General features: G+C 43.8%; 2 protein-coding genes across 14 annotated transcripts in view; one reads left to right on the top strand and one right to left on the bottom strand.

The window, feature by feature from the left end:
• The window catches only part of auts2a (activator of transcription and developmental regulator AUTS2 a), a 358488-nt gene that overhangs the window by 39420 nt on the left and 304870 nt on the right, over positions 1 to 14198 (bottom strand). For all 13 annotated transcript variants that reach the window (XM_008428219.2, XM_008428205.2, XM_008428211.2 and 10 more), the window contains one exon: positions 832 to 880. In XM_008428219.2, the coding sequence (XP_008426441.1) occupies positions 832 to 880 (49 nt within the window). The remainder of the gene's footprint in view (positions 1 to 831; positions 881 to 14198) is intronic.
• LOC108166880 (uncharacterized) lies at positions 2685 to 13531 on the top strand. Its single transcript, XM_017308601.1, has 2 exons — positions 2685 to 3541; positions 10154 to 13531. Exons 1-2 carry the CDS (start codon positions 2819 to 2821, stop codon positions 10334 to 10336), a joined length of 906 nt encoding a protein of 301 aa, XP_017164090.1. The 5' UTR covers positions 2685 to 2818; the 3' UTR covers positions 10337 to 13531.

Below are 14198 nucleotides of genomic sequence, written 5' to 3'. Positions count from 1 at the left end.
ACATATGCTTCCCCTGCCCTCGCTCTGCTCCCCGGTAGGATCCGAAAAGTCCTCCATTTCCTGCGCCGTCTGCAACAGAAGGTCGCTGACGCCGCCCAGTCGCTAAATGTTAGCCGGTAAACGCTAACGTTAAAGACAAGCACGTACACAAGGCCAGGCCTCAGACTCTTCACAGCTTCAGCATTTCATGGATGATAACTGTCAGAGCCACCAGTCAAAATGTCAACCTGCGTCCCAGCTCAGCTCTGCAGCCTGGGTTTAATTGGATTTTAAGTGTGGCATCTGTTTAAAGTGACAATACAGCCTCGTGAAGTAGAGATGCACAAATTGGGCTTTTTCAGGTCAATTTCTGTGACGTTTGTCTTCCCAATTCTGATTATGACCAAATCCAACACGCAAAGTAGCAAAAATGTGCAGCAGGTTCACTGATGGAGGCAGTAATTTTGAATCCAGTAGAAAAAAAAAATTGAATGCCAGATTATCTTGATCTATGAACCAAAGCATGTGCTCCCAACCTAAATCTGGTTTTTATTAAACTCAACAATCTTTTAAATCCACGATGTTTGGGAATGCGTTGAAAGATCTAAACTGGCAGCAATTTGCAGTTCTGGTGTATCTAATAAATAGGAAAAAGAAAACCTAGAGTTGAGAGAAATGGGCAGATTTTGATTTTCGGCCTGCTGATTGGTGCGTCTCTAAAACACGGCACACTTTCAGAATCTATATTCAACAATATCAGCAAGACAATGACGATGATGCACCTGCAGCTCCGCAGACACATTTCATAACAAGGAGTAAAAAAAAAAAAAAAAAAAAAGAGAGAGTCTGTACCTTTAACTGCTGCTGTGCTGAAAAATTTCTCTGAACTGGCATCGGAAACCTGGAAAAGAGAAGAAAGAAATTAACAAAAACATTACGTAAAGCACAGAATAATTTCTCCAACTTAACACCTTCTAATCTATTCTTCCTGTGTGGAGCCGTGCTCCTTCAGAGGGAACATCAGGGATGAATCCCATTTCACAGGATCATCCCTCCTCCTGTCCCTCTGCACTTACTGCAGGTAGTGACTAAAATTTTACACCAAAAAAATTGAACATTTCTTCAAGACGTTCATCAGTTCTTATCGAAACATCCTCTAATCGGCTTCTATGCGTCACGTAAACAGCTAGCAAACCTGCTGCAGACACGACTGTATGGTTTAAGGCAGAACAGCTGCAGCCTAATGACAAATACAACGTCTTTAATGTATTTGAAATGTTTTTTTGTACAAAATATGTGGTATACAGGTGTTCAAATATTAAACACTTGATTCCATTAATTACTTAAAGTACACTGCCTGCAAATATATCAGTATTTCACATGATTGGTGCATTTATTTTTCCAGTGTAATAAATCAGAAGACAAAAAAAAAAGTTTTTTTTCTGTCTTTGTGTTCTTGTGACAATACATTTCAAAAGATTTGTGATTTTATTTTTAGTGTTTCTATTTTATTGTTGATAACTGAAAATGGCGTCAAACTAAATACATTGTCACACACACCAAACTTCATATTATACATTTTTTGTGATGCTAACATAATTTTAATTGAACATTTTCACTCATTCTATTTTCTTTTTCAACATTTAATATTGATTAGTAATATTTAACAGTGATACTAAAACAAATACAACAGCATTAGATTACAACAAGATTACAATGCTATTGTATTTGCTGAGGCGTAAATGTGCCATGAAAAATATCAGTTTTGAAGAGTTGGAAAGCTGTGTCCCTGTAGTTTTTAAAAAAAAAATTAATATAGGATTGAGTGCTAAAAGTGGGGGTTAAAGGGTGAAATGGGAATCAATCTAAATCTGGTTTAAATAAACACTTAGCCCGGTTTTAGAGCAAATTAAATTACTGGACTCCACAGGATGAGACCGTCTATAACGCTTGATTTTTAATAATTTTCAGCCCATCCAGGAAAACACGTTCGAAAACAAAACAAGCTGTAGTTCCCATTCCCACCACTTGGTGGCACTGTTGCCCCGTGACAAAACAAGCCGATCCGCGCGCACGGCTCCCCGGCTGAGCACCAGCAGGGACGGCGTGTCAGAGGGAGAAATGAGCAGAGAGACGGGATTTAAACCAGAATTAAACAATAAAAGCTTCGCGTGTTTGTAAAAGCGCAAAGAATAACAGTGTCTACACCGAAACGCCGCAGGAAAGCTAAGTTGCAGATTAGCTAGTTGGAGAGAATTGAAAGCAGCGGAAGGAGCACGCTTCGTCTGAGAGGAAAACTGACCCGAGTTCATTCTGAGGATGTAATGCATTTCTAATAACTTGTCTGGGAGGGAAGATGCGCCGCAGGATTAAAGGGAAAAATGTCAAACACACCCGATTTGAGTGCAGCGCGATGCTGCGTCCAGTGACAGCTGGATGCGCACTGTGCTGCGGCTCAGGCGGCGTCAGCCGCAAAGTGTTGCTCCAAATTCAAATAAAACAAACAACACACGCACTGTCCTGCTTTATTCCTAAACACGAGTCAGGCGTCATTTCACACACAAAAAATAATTATCTCGATGCAAACAATAAAAGATGCGGGAAACAAAAACGTGTGCAGCTCATTTTTGGCCACCAACTGACAATTCGCAGGTAAAAACGAAAGAAAAAAAAAAGAAAGAAAGAAAAAAAACAGCGCTCATACCTTTGATTTTGGGAAGATTAGCAAAAAGCAGAAAAGTGAGGCTTTCAACTTTGTCCCGCTTTACATTCTGCTTTTTAAAGAATATAATCCATACAGGAGGCGGCGACGTCTATTCCCTTAAAACGGACCACAGCCATGCAGAAAAGGAGAGCGACAGATACAGAGCCTTTCCAAGAAAAGCAAAAAAAAAAAAAAAAGGAATCCACAGCCGCTCTCAGCTACTGCGCCTTTTGGACAAAGGGAACCATGCGTCCCGCTCGGCAGAGCTTCGGAGAGAGGAAAAAAATAATAATAACCCTTTGCTTCCCGACTTCTTTTCCTTTAAACGTGCCTGTTCCCCGTTTATTCTCCTGTCGGGAAGTATCCGTGAGCGGTAACAACCAGGATCCGGGAGGCTCTGCGCGCAGAGAAGGGAGCGGAGCAAAGCGATCCAACAAAGCGCACGGTCGGTTCCCTTCAGCAGAGGTGAGGCGAATCAAAGAGGTGGAGGAGAGAGAAATAAAAATAAAAAAAATAAAAACCTCACGAGCCCAGTTGAAGCTGTGTGTTCTGTCTAAAAAGGTTTCCCGACGACCATGGGCGCACAGCAGCCTCTCCCCATCCGTTTCCAAGAAGCTGACAAACTCCCATTCATCCAGTGAGTGGCTGCTGCTCCTGCTGCCTGCCTGCCTGCCCGCCCGCGCGGCCCGGATCCTCCCACTTCCTGATTTCCAGGCGGACTCGGATCCAGCCTCAGTAGCACTCCTTCAGAGGATAAACACACTCGTGTGTCTGGGCTTCCGAAAAGCTGTGGCTGAAGGCGCACGGCGATCTTTTGCGTATATGGCGCGCAAAAGGAGAGACAGCAGCGCTCCAAAGGTACATAAGGACGCAAAGAGAAAGGGAGAGAGAGAGAGAGGAGGGGGGCTGAGAGAGGGGAGAGGGAGGGGAGAGCTGGGGTAGAAAGATATTCTTTCACTTCGTACAGAGTGAGATGATGTCAGCCGCTAATGAATTCCCCAGCAGGGTGCTGCTACCGTGAGAGGAGGAAAAACAAAACGCTCCTTTATGAGCAGCTTCCACCTCCTTGCAGCCCACAGGCGCTGTCTTCCAGTTGTATCGGCTCCCAGTGCTGTGGCCTGGAGGCAGGTCAGCGGGAAAATACAAGAGCCTCTGAGTCATTCAGCCTTCCCCAGATTTAAGCTCTCCACGGCCCACTGTAACAAAAACCTCCAGCTCGGAAAACAGCAGACGCGGATCTGCCTTGGAGAGCTGGTGATTACTTGGTAACTTTGCCAAATCCTGGAGATTTGGTTTTTCTCAAGGTGATTCCAGCACAAGAAGCAGGACCGTTTCTGGGGGGATGTGGGGGTCTTTCTTTTGCCCCCGTTGTTTCCACTGGAAACAGGGAGCCAGGGCCAAATCAGATTACCAGGGTTGGAATCTGCCCTGGCACGGCGGCAGTGAGGTAGTTGAAAAGACCTTGAACTGTAGATGGAGTTTTGTGATGGACGGTTTGTAAAACATTTCTTAACCCTCCTGTTGTCCTCGGGTCAAAATGACCGAGATTTGTATGTGTTTTCCCTATACACAGAAAATGAGGACAAAAGGAGGTTAATAGTTGATTATTCCCAGTATTTAGTTTCTGCTGCTCACAGGTGTAATCTGCACTTTTGTCTGCAAACATAACATACATTTAAAGCCAGCCATTCAGGGATCATCACAATGTTCATAAATTCATAAAATCAAGAAAAAGTGGGTAAGATTAACTTTCATTCTGACACACACACACACACACACACGCACACACACACACGCAATCCCAATTAGCCTATCATGCATGTTTGTGGATTGTGGAGGAAACCGGCGTTTCTACCTAGAGCCACACTGTCTAGAAACCACAGAATCTTCAGGCCTTATGTTGAGTTTGTGAATCTTTGATGCAACTTAGAAAGCAGCGTGGCAAATCTACGGAGGGCGCGGAGTGTTAACTTGGCTTAAATTATTCTGACCTCCAAGCTCCATCAACATTTGGCACTTTGGTAGATTTACAGCTTTAAAGGTTCTTCTTTTCTGCCCTTTCCCTTCTGCAGTCTAACAGCAGACTGTACTGGAAAATATTCTTCATGGTGCAAATCCTTACATGTCATGGCTTGTCTAATGTGAATCAACTGGGTGGCTGGGAGGTCAATAAAAATTACAATAGATATACACCACAGAGGTCTTCTTGAACAACTCCGGAGCAGAAACCGACTAAACTCAAAGCCAAGACTCGAATGGATTTCTTGGTAACAGAGACACTAAAGGGCTCTAAGTGGTGAAGCCGAACTGCCGAAATCCGATCTCACTGTCGTAATTGCGGGACGAAAATTGCGTCTTAACCCTACGTTGTTCAGGCCTTCTTCAACCTTCCCGTTGAACTTTTTTCGTGGATGGTCAGAATTTCGTGCGTGTGTTTGTTTATGTGGAAAACAACCCCAGCTATGAACTTCCAGAAGCCGGTTTTTCACCCAGAGAGCAGGACGGATAGTTTTGAGGAGCGACTGCCCGAGGCTGTGAGGAAGTTGGACCAAAACACTCCTCCTGTTCGGTTCTGCTTCGATGCAGTGGGTGAACATCCAACCGATGCTTTCCGTTAGTTTTTGAGACGTTGTAACTCGTCAGTTTGTCCTCATTTCCTCCTCCGAACTAGTGAACTCATTTCTCTCTGCCATGATTGCTGTGTTTACTATAGTGTTGAAAGTCACACGTATAACAAAACATCTTGGAGTTTCACTTGGTGTGTCAGCTCGGTGTATCTTGTTTACCGCGAAGGGTGTGTGTATCGATAGTTTGACGTTGGTCCGACCGTCCTAAAGGTGTTTTAAGGTTGGCATCAAATACCATTAGAACCTATGGTTTTAGTCTTCAATAAGAGACCAGATGGACTTCATCTCCTTGATTTGCCTTGGCCATGAAGCTTCAGGACGACCAATGAAACAAACAACATCCTTCTTTGATGCTGGTGATGGGCTGTGGAAACATCTTTGAGAACTCCACCCCGCTAAGGATTTATGCCTCTAAATGCTCTAAATCATTTTCTACACAATTTGCAAACGCACTAACAGCGCTTCCATGTAATTAGACCACATCGATTCCTATGTTTGAGGCTGTGATTAGGACGACACATCAAGAGCGCGCTGTGGTTTGGCTTCAAAAGGATGACAACAGCGTCTTGCTAATATGTATTTATACGACTGCTGCTGACAGAAAATGGCTACCAGTCCTTCTCGGGGTTTCAGTGCAGCAGCAGCAGCAAGGAATGAGCTGCTGTTCTCCATTTTATACGGTCATTATCAGATTTGAGAGCGACCACAAGTCTGTGATTACAGCCACACTGCCAAACAATTGGCGTCCGGCTCTCACACAGCGCATTATTTTTAATTCAAATGAAATGCTGACAAAAGGAGCACGCTCTCACTGAACAAACCAGAAGCCTGCACAGTTTCACATGGGGGGAAAAAAAAGCAACAACAAAAAAAACAGTATCTGTGGAAGGGAGAGAAGGACTGAGATCAAACACAATGTCTGCATTTGTGCTATGTATCCCCATAATTGCTGTCTGGGCATGCAAGTTCTATCTATAGACCATCGGCTTCACGCTGACATTTTGTCATCTTTTATTCTGTTTTTTGGGATGTTGGTTCCCAACTTCAAAGAAACCAGAATCATGTTTGGCTCCCCCACACTCCCTCCATCCGCTACCAGGGTTTAATTTTACAGGAACTCACTGAGATTACAATCGCAGAGGACTGGTTTGGCTTTATGAGGCTGCCTGCCATTATGACAAATCTCCCCCTCCATTGAAATATTCCTGATAAGTGTAACATGAGTGCTGGCGGTGTGATAGGTTAAAAGCTTTTGGTACGTTTTTCCTGCTGACTCCAGACTATCTTTGCTTTAGGGAACCGTAAAAACGCATTGCATAGGGATATAATGCCGTAATTGTGAAGGGGAAGGACAAGTATTGCGCCAGTCGTGGTGGCAGTATGTTGGAGTATCTCTTTTACTTTAGTTCTGGTTTGTTTGGACAATTATTCAGTCTGGTTTTCGATGCTAACACACTAAAGTATATAAAGATGGAAGTAGATGTGTTTCCATTACAGATGTGTGCAAAACATCGTCGATAGTCCGCTAATGTCGAAAAACAGTTTTGTAATTGCCAAATCATTAAAAAACATGATCCTCCAACTACTTCCTGTAATCTTCTTAGTCTTTTTCGCCAGTCGTTACATCCGGTTGTTGATCACGTGATTTGTGTGACTCCAAAAAAGTATTTCCATTGCAGCTCTGAGAAATACATCAATGTCGATATGGCCGAAAAACCCACGTCAACCTAACTTTTTTCATCAAAAACGTGAGTTTTTAAAAATTGTTTCCCCTAAGCAAATTTGTTTTGGCAGTTCCAATGTGCGCAGTGCTGCGACCTATGGAAAAACAGCTCGTGTTAAATCGATGTTACTGAACAGAACCTTCTTCTGTTGGAGTGTGAAGTGGGTTTTTTCTGGAATCCATCAAACAGGCGTAAAATTAGGTTAGCAGAGGAAGTTAGGAAGAAGCTGACAAAACCCATTCTGACAGGCCGAGTCTGTAATCCTGCGGATCCCGCGACTGCATTGCTGGTTCTGTTAATAATGCTACCATTTATTCTAGCAACACGGCACAATGAGAGCGAGCAAAAACACATATTCCACGCCACAAAGAGCTAACTAATCTGTTTTTTATCACGCCGTGTTTACAAAAGCTATTTATTCACTAAAAAAACCCAGAGGATTATAACATGTAACAGCCAAACAGCGTGAGGCCCAGAATTCATTGTTTCAGAGGCTGCTGGAATCCGGCGTTCTGACTGCTGGAATTATCAGAATAATAAATGACGGCACGTACCGCTGAAAAGAGAATAAAACCTGCTTTACAAGGACGTGTTAAATTAATCCTCCACCTCTCGGAGAAGGAGGTGGGGTTAAATCATACCCCGCTTGTTGCTTAACATCAGACGACTAATGTAGTCCGCAGCACAGAGCTGTGAAATATCTCTAATTGCACGCCTACAAACCCACACGCTTCCACTTGCCAGCAAATCCTCCTCTCCCAGTCATTTGAAGGCGTCGTGTGACTGTTGTGTTTATTTCTATTAATCTCATTGTGTTACATTCACACGTTTTTTATTTTTATTTTTCTCTTTTCTCTCTCTCTTTCACCCAAACTCGTTGCATCCGACCTTATCTCCTCGAACCTTCAGCGGTTTGTCAATGACAACTGGCTCTAATCTCTCCGCCCCTCCTGACAAGCAGCACTGACAGGCCCTTTCTTCCCGGTTCCTCAGACACATAGTCAGACATAAATTAATCTGTCACTCATTGCTGGTATTAATGTGGCGGATGACACACCGCTCCGCACACAAACACACACACACTGACAAACTGTAACACAAACTGGGACAGTAGAGCGTGGAGCAGGGAGGACGGGAGACGGGGCTTTTGGAAAACTTGACAGCCTTTTCTGTAAGGAATCATCAATCAACCGTCCTGACAAGAGAGAAAGAGAAATCTGAGAAGCCTTAAAAGATGCGACCTGCATTCTGGGAACATTAAGACTGACGGACGCAGGGGGGTGGGGGGGATGTCGATGGGATCCGATGGTTGTGCCTCTAAAAGCAGATCCTTTTGTTACATTAAAGCTTCCAGAGATATACAACTCAAATCACGTCAGACAGTTGCAGCTGCGGAGAAGTATTTCTTCCGGTTGTTAAAAGCCTGTAGAGACTGTTATCTGCCTATGTGGATCTGCTTATCTCCCCGTGGCCTCTGAAAGCAAGCCGAGGCCGCAGGAGTTCAAGATAAATGGCCTGATCAATGGCAGACATTATCTGGATCTGGAAGGCAATAATCAGATCCAGTTGACGTTGTGGGCATAGAAAGGAGCAGCCCTGTCAGCGGGGAACAAACCGGCCGCACCGGCCATCAGTCTAATGTCGCCGCTGTAGGACTCACTTTGCAAAAACAATGCAGACAAGAAAATTGGTTTAACCTTTCCTGACTAAAAAGCTCAAGTTTCATCCCAAAAGGTCTAGCAACTCCTTCCCTGGTACTTTGCCCAGTCAAAAGAAAAATGGGAGACCTTTTTGCCTAAATTACAGACGTTGGTGAGGAATGCAGGCTGTGGGCTACGATGCCGTGGATAATTTCAGACCAGTCAATCACTCCGTGTGCTTCTTACACACAGAGGGCGTACGGGCTGTCTGCCTCAGAGCACACGCGGCCTGTTTTTATTTTTTAAGCACGACTTACATCAAAAGTTGTTTGCATTTCATGTCATGGTCATTTTGGATTCTAAGATTCAAGCTAAATCGTTTTGGAGACTAGCCATGCTATACTTACATAACCCTCTTAAGCACACTGTACATTGTACTTTGGAGAAGTATAAAGCTTGGACAATTTTTTTTAACATTATACCAGGATAAGTCAACTGATTTTATCACGATTTTATGCTATAGATAAAGACAAAGTAGCGCCTTTTTTGTAAAATGGGAGGATTCAATCCACTGTACTCTGCTACACCTCAATAACATCCAACGTAACCACTTAGTCATCATCTCGCAGAACAATGACCCTAATAATACAGCTAATGGATTGGTTTAGATCAGGCGTCTCCAACCCAGCAGAATCAAATGACTACCTCTTCAGGAAACCACCAAGTTTGAGAAAGGCCACGTGTGTTGGAGCAGGGTGGGATCTAAGAACTTCAGGACGACTCCTGATTTAGATCAAAACATATGCATGCACTAGAATGACCTAGTCAAAGTCTAAACCAGACATCCTCAAATACAGGCCTTGGTGTCCTGCAACTTTTAGATGTGTGTTTGGTTTAATACACCTCAATCAAATGACTGAATTACCTCCTCAGTGCAGTCAAGTTCTCCAGACTCCTACTAATGACCTGATTATTTGACTCAGACTCCAGACTAATCAAACTGGAAATCCTCGAATCTCACTATCAATCATTTTTGCTGTCTCATCCTACATTTGAGTATCAAAAAAAAAAAGAAAAAAGATGGTATGACTAAGAGTTAGTTCTGCTTGTCGTATATTAAAGGATCTTTTAGCCAGTAGAATGAAATCCAGATGTCATTTTAGTTTTAAGATGAGGATAGAAAGAATCACTGTCAGCATCCTTCAATGTGAACCCAGTTTTCTCAGAAAAGTTAAGTGGAGCCACATCCTAGACAGGAACATTCCTAACAGATAAAACGCATCGCTGCATAGCCTCGACTTTAATTTTTCTTTATAATCTGCATGTCTTTATATTCGCAGAGACCCACCAGACATATCCAACCAAAGAACTGTGGTGCGGGAACCCAAAAGCCCCCCATGAGGCCTCGATTTAATACTAACCAAGAGCAACTGTGCTGGCAGGGATAATATTTTCCTTTTTTGTTTCTTTTCTTCACAGCAATCCAATGGGAGCATGCAGACTAGGGAGGGCAGAAAGATAAAGGAGGAGGAACTAAAGAGGAAGGGAGCACAGAAGAAAACACAACAGGAGGAGACACAGAATAGATGGAGAGAGAGAGAGAGAAGGAGCCAAGCAGGGAGGAAACAGAGGGGAAAGAAACAGCCTGCTGGGTCTTTTTAAAAGGAAATGACTACAAGAAAACACTAAGGAAATCACTGCTAAGGTACTGGGGTAAAATCTTCCAAGTCTGTGCTGCCTCTCTCCTCCCCCCAAGCGGTTTGCCCGGCTGGGAGACTACGGTCAGAGGGATTAGGCTCTCTGAAACGCTCTGTCAAGACCATTCTGTCAGGCACCAATGGAGGCAGTCTCAGCCACCCCCAGCGCAATCCCTATGCTCCTCTCAAACAAGCCTCTTCAAGGCTCTCTCTGTGCTCAACAGCGCCAGAGTGGGGGCCGATGATAGGCTCTCTGGGGGATACAAGATGGGCCCCGGACTTCAAAAGGCAGCAGGGTGACAGACAGCGGGGAGGTCCCTGCCCATCCTCCCACAACCCCCCTTTTCTGTTCTGTCACCGATGTCCTGTCGATCTCGTCTCAGTGTGTCCGCCGCCCACCTCCAGCACCAACTGCTGAGGGAGACCTGGCTGCGTTTTTGCAGGGCCTGAGCTAAATAAGACTGTTGTTCCCTCCACAGTATCCTCCCTTCTGAGGGGACTCGATGATGGGAAGCAGAGAAACTTGAAGTTGAGATCCTTTTTATGTGTCACAGAGGGAAAGCTATCTGGGACATCAGAATGAAAATGTAGCCAGGAACCTTTAGTCTTGGGACTCAAGACACATCAGGTGATCTGTGCCGTGTCTTTAGGATCTCGTCAAAGAATTACCACTCAGTTCTTTAAAACTCTTCTCTGCGCTTATTCAACTAGACAAAAGGGATGTTTTTCCTACACTTATCAGAGTTTCATATTGTCTGCTGTGAAGCCATTGGCTTAAACATACCACAAGGATAACACCTAGATGTTCTCCATGACCTGGAAGCCTCCTCTCCGCAAGGGAAGACTGGTTGAACAAGGCAAAAACTGCATGCAGAGCAGTTTGATCAGTTGATCTCTTCCTTTCCCTGGGTGGTGCCTCAGCAGTGGAAAAGTGAGCTGATGGTTTTTCGACTTACATGCGAAGCTAGTTTCAGGCCAAAGACCCGGGCCGTAGTCGGGCTGCAGGGGGTCTGTGTGTTGACAAGAACAGGGAGGCCCTTTCCACTTTGAAGCCCTGTATATTTAAATATTTCATGACCCCTTCATCTCCAGCCCCTTTTATCGGATTTATGCTCTGGCTCGAGGCTGCCTTTCATTAACAGCACAGCAAGAGAGGGGTTAGTATCAATCTAATGCCCCCATCAGCAAGGCAGATCTGAGGGAGCCTCTCCCATCAGCAGGCCCTTTTGGCACTCACGATATCTGCAAGACGATCTTGTTAAATGCTAGTAACAATTACACCAATTACAGATAAGCTTTAGTGTGTCAAAGACGCATGATGTTTACAATGATTAGCATGCAGCGTTATCAGCAGGGATGGTAATCAAGGCTCGTGTGCCTGGTGTTTCACAAGATCACAGGGCTCTTTATCTGTCAGTATCGATAAAGGGCCACCAGCCGAAGACGGACCAGAGCGGAGCTGTCATGTTTAGCGCGAGTTCTCTTCTAGAAAGATATGCAGGGAAAATTGGCTGGTAGCCATAGTTAGAAGATTTTCAGCTAAATGGGCAATGACCAGCGACCGCTACTTTGGGAATTCGAACGTCATATCTTTTACCAGTTAATCACTGGTCGCCTAGGCACTAAACCTGTTAAGACAAATTATGAACAAAAACTCTGTGTTTGATTCTAGAGACAGATATTTTAGAATAAAATATGTGTTAGCTGATCAAAGCAACTCTGCCTCAGTTTGATAAACGGCTTTGTCATATAAAATATAATAATTTCAAGTTTGCAAACTTGAAATTATTATGTCACAAACAGCAGAAACCATGCCTGTGGCTCTGCTTCTGCACTCGCTACTACACCCAGAAACAGGAATTATGCTATTAAGCAATGAAGTGGAGCTCGGCATAGGCCAGTAGATTTCCACAAGGGTGCACGTTGCTCAGTGTGGGACATCACTCCAGATGTGTATCTGTAGCACTTTCGATCCCTTCTATAAGGCCCTGCTTGTCTGCTTGTAATAGAGATGCCTTTGAGAGCGGCCCGCGTCTAGCCACAGGACACATTCCAAGTTTTCCTCCACAAACTCTGAGCCGCCATCAAGCTCTACGTCCTAAATGTGCACATTGTCAGGCTGCCCCACTGGCTGCCTGACAGCAGCACATTCACCGTGGGGTTATTTGAGTGGACACAAGATACCAGGGTGCATACAGAGCATGCTCTCTCCCTTAAAATATGTGTGATTCTTTCCAAATTGGTGTCTTTTTTTACATGTTATGTGATTGTGTCAAACATGAAAACCCCCAGAGTTTGCTTTTGATGCATAAGTGATACACAGAGGACAAAGTGAGGACAACACGAGCTGTTATGGTCTAGGATCTGATGTTGTCTTTCAGCTCTGTTGTTTTTGCTTGCTGCCTAGCGTAGCTAAGGGCAACTAGGGACCACCGGTGCTATGGGTCACTAGGGACATGACCAGCGGTAAGCCCAATCATCAGTGTCTGTCTTAGCTGGGCTTACTGTGCACTATGTTGACCAACACCAGCTTCAACAAGATGATCTGGGACAGCTCGATGTTTGCCTCACTCTCTCTCTCTGACACACACACACATAAGAGGATTTGCTCTTTGCTCTGGCATCAGGGACAGGCGGTGCCACATATCCGCAGAGCAAGCCAAGAAACTGCAAACAGCTTGGACCAAGCCACACATGCCTGGACACAAAGGTAAAGGTCCAGAGACAAAACACCAGAACGCTACGCTTTGGACAAGGAATTCACAGCTTACTTTAACTAAGCCTAAGATTGTTACTGGTACAAAGGTTTCAAATCCTTACAATTTAAAAATTTTGATAGCTTTTCTGGTATTGGTGAAAACTTGCAAAGCACTATCCAGTTGATGTTATCACGTGACCTCCTAATTAAGAAAATGCAAGCTATTCTCATGAGTTAAAGTGAGTGCTTTAATCTATGTATAAAACTCTTATTTTGAAATATAAAAGGAAGTAGCTCTTGGGTTGTTGTGCTGTTATGAAGATAAATTCAGCAAATACGGACATCTGGAACAATAACACGGTTACATATACAAACTGTTTGCATGGTAACATTGTGGTTATTTGGTGAAAAAAGAAACAAAGAGTGATGAACAAGAAATCAAAATATCAAAATGTTGAAAATACCGTAATAATAAAGAGGCTAAAGTTGGCATTTGCTCTGTACCCTCATATTGGTGCTCTTTTGTGAAGTATGAACTGCGACTGACCATCTTTAGATTACGATCTAAAATACTCAAACCTGAACTGGATTTTTCTACACTGACTGAAGACTCTCTCTTCAAAACACAGTTGAGGTATATGATTGGACTCATAAAATATGAGCTATTTGGACAAATTTCTGGTTACTAAAAACACAGACATGGTGTGGAAGCTACAACGACGATTTGCATCTTTTGAAAGCTTACGGTGTTTTAAAGCTGGGGAACAACAAGCAGGTTGTTTGTACAGCAGCTGAGACCAGGCTGGCTACTAACAGAAAACCTGAATAATTAACTAGCTGATATCAACCGGATATGGGCTACTTCTGTTACTCTATGAGAGGGAGAAAAATAAAAATGTTTACTTTGGACCCCCGGTATTCGTAGTGGTCCACTACGAATACTGGAGACCCCCTTTAATACTGCATATTTTAGTAGTTCAAACACCAAATATACGTTAATACACATTGGCATGTACAGGGAGAAATCATACTTACACTCCCACATAAGCTAACATCTACAGTCTTCCTTATCACCGGTCTTTTGGCCAATCAGCGTCAACGAAGCAGGGTCTCATTTTCAAGAATATCT

This window comes from Poecilia reticulata, linkage group LG14 (assembly GCF_000633615.1).
Source record: "Poecilia reticulata strain Guanapo linkage group LG14, Guppy_female_1.0+MT, whole genome shotgun sequence".
NCBI lineage: Eukaryota > Metazoa > Chordata > Actinopteri > Cyprinodontiformes > Poeciliidae > Poecilia > Poecilia reticulata.
This window is presented reverse-complemented; position numbering and strand designations above follow the sequence as displayed.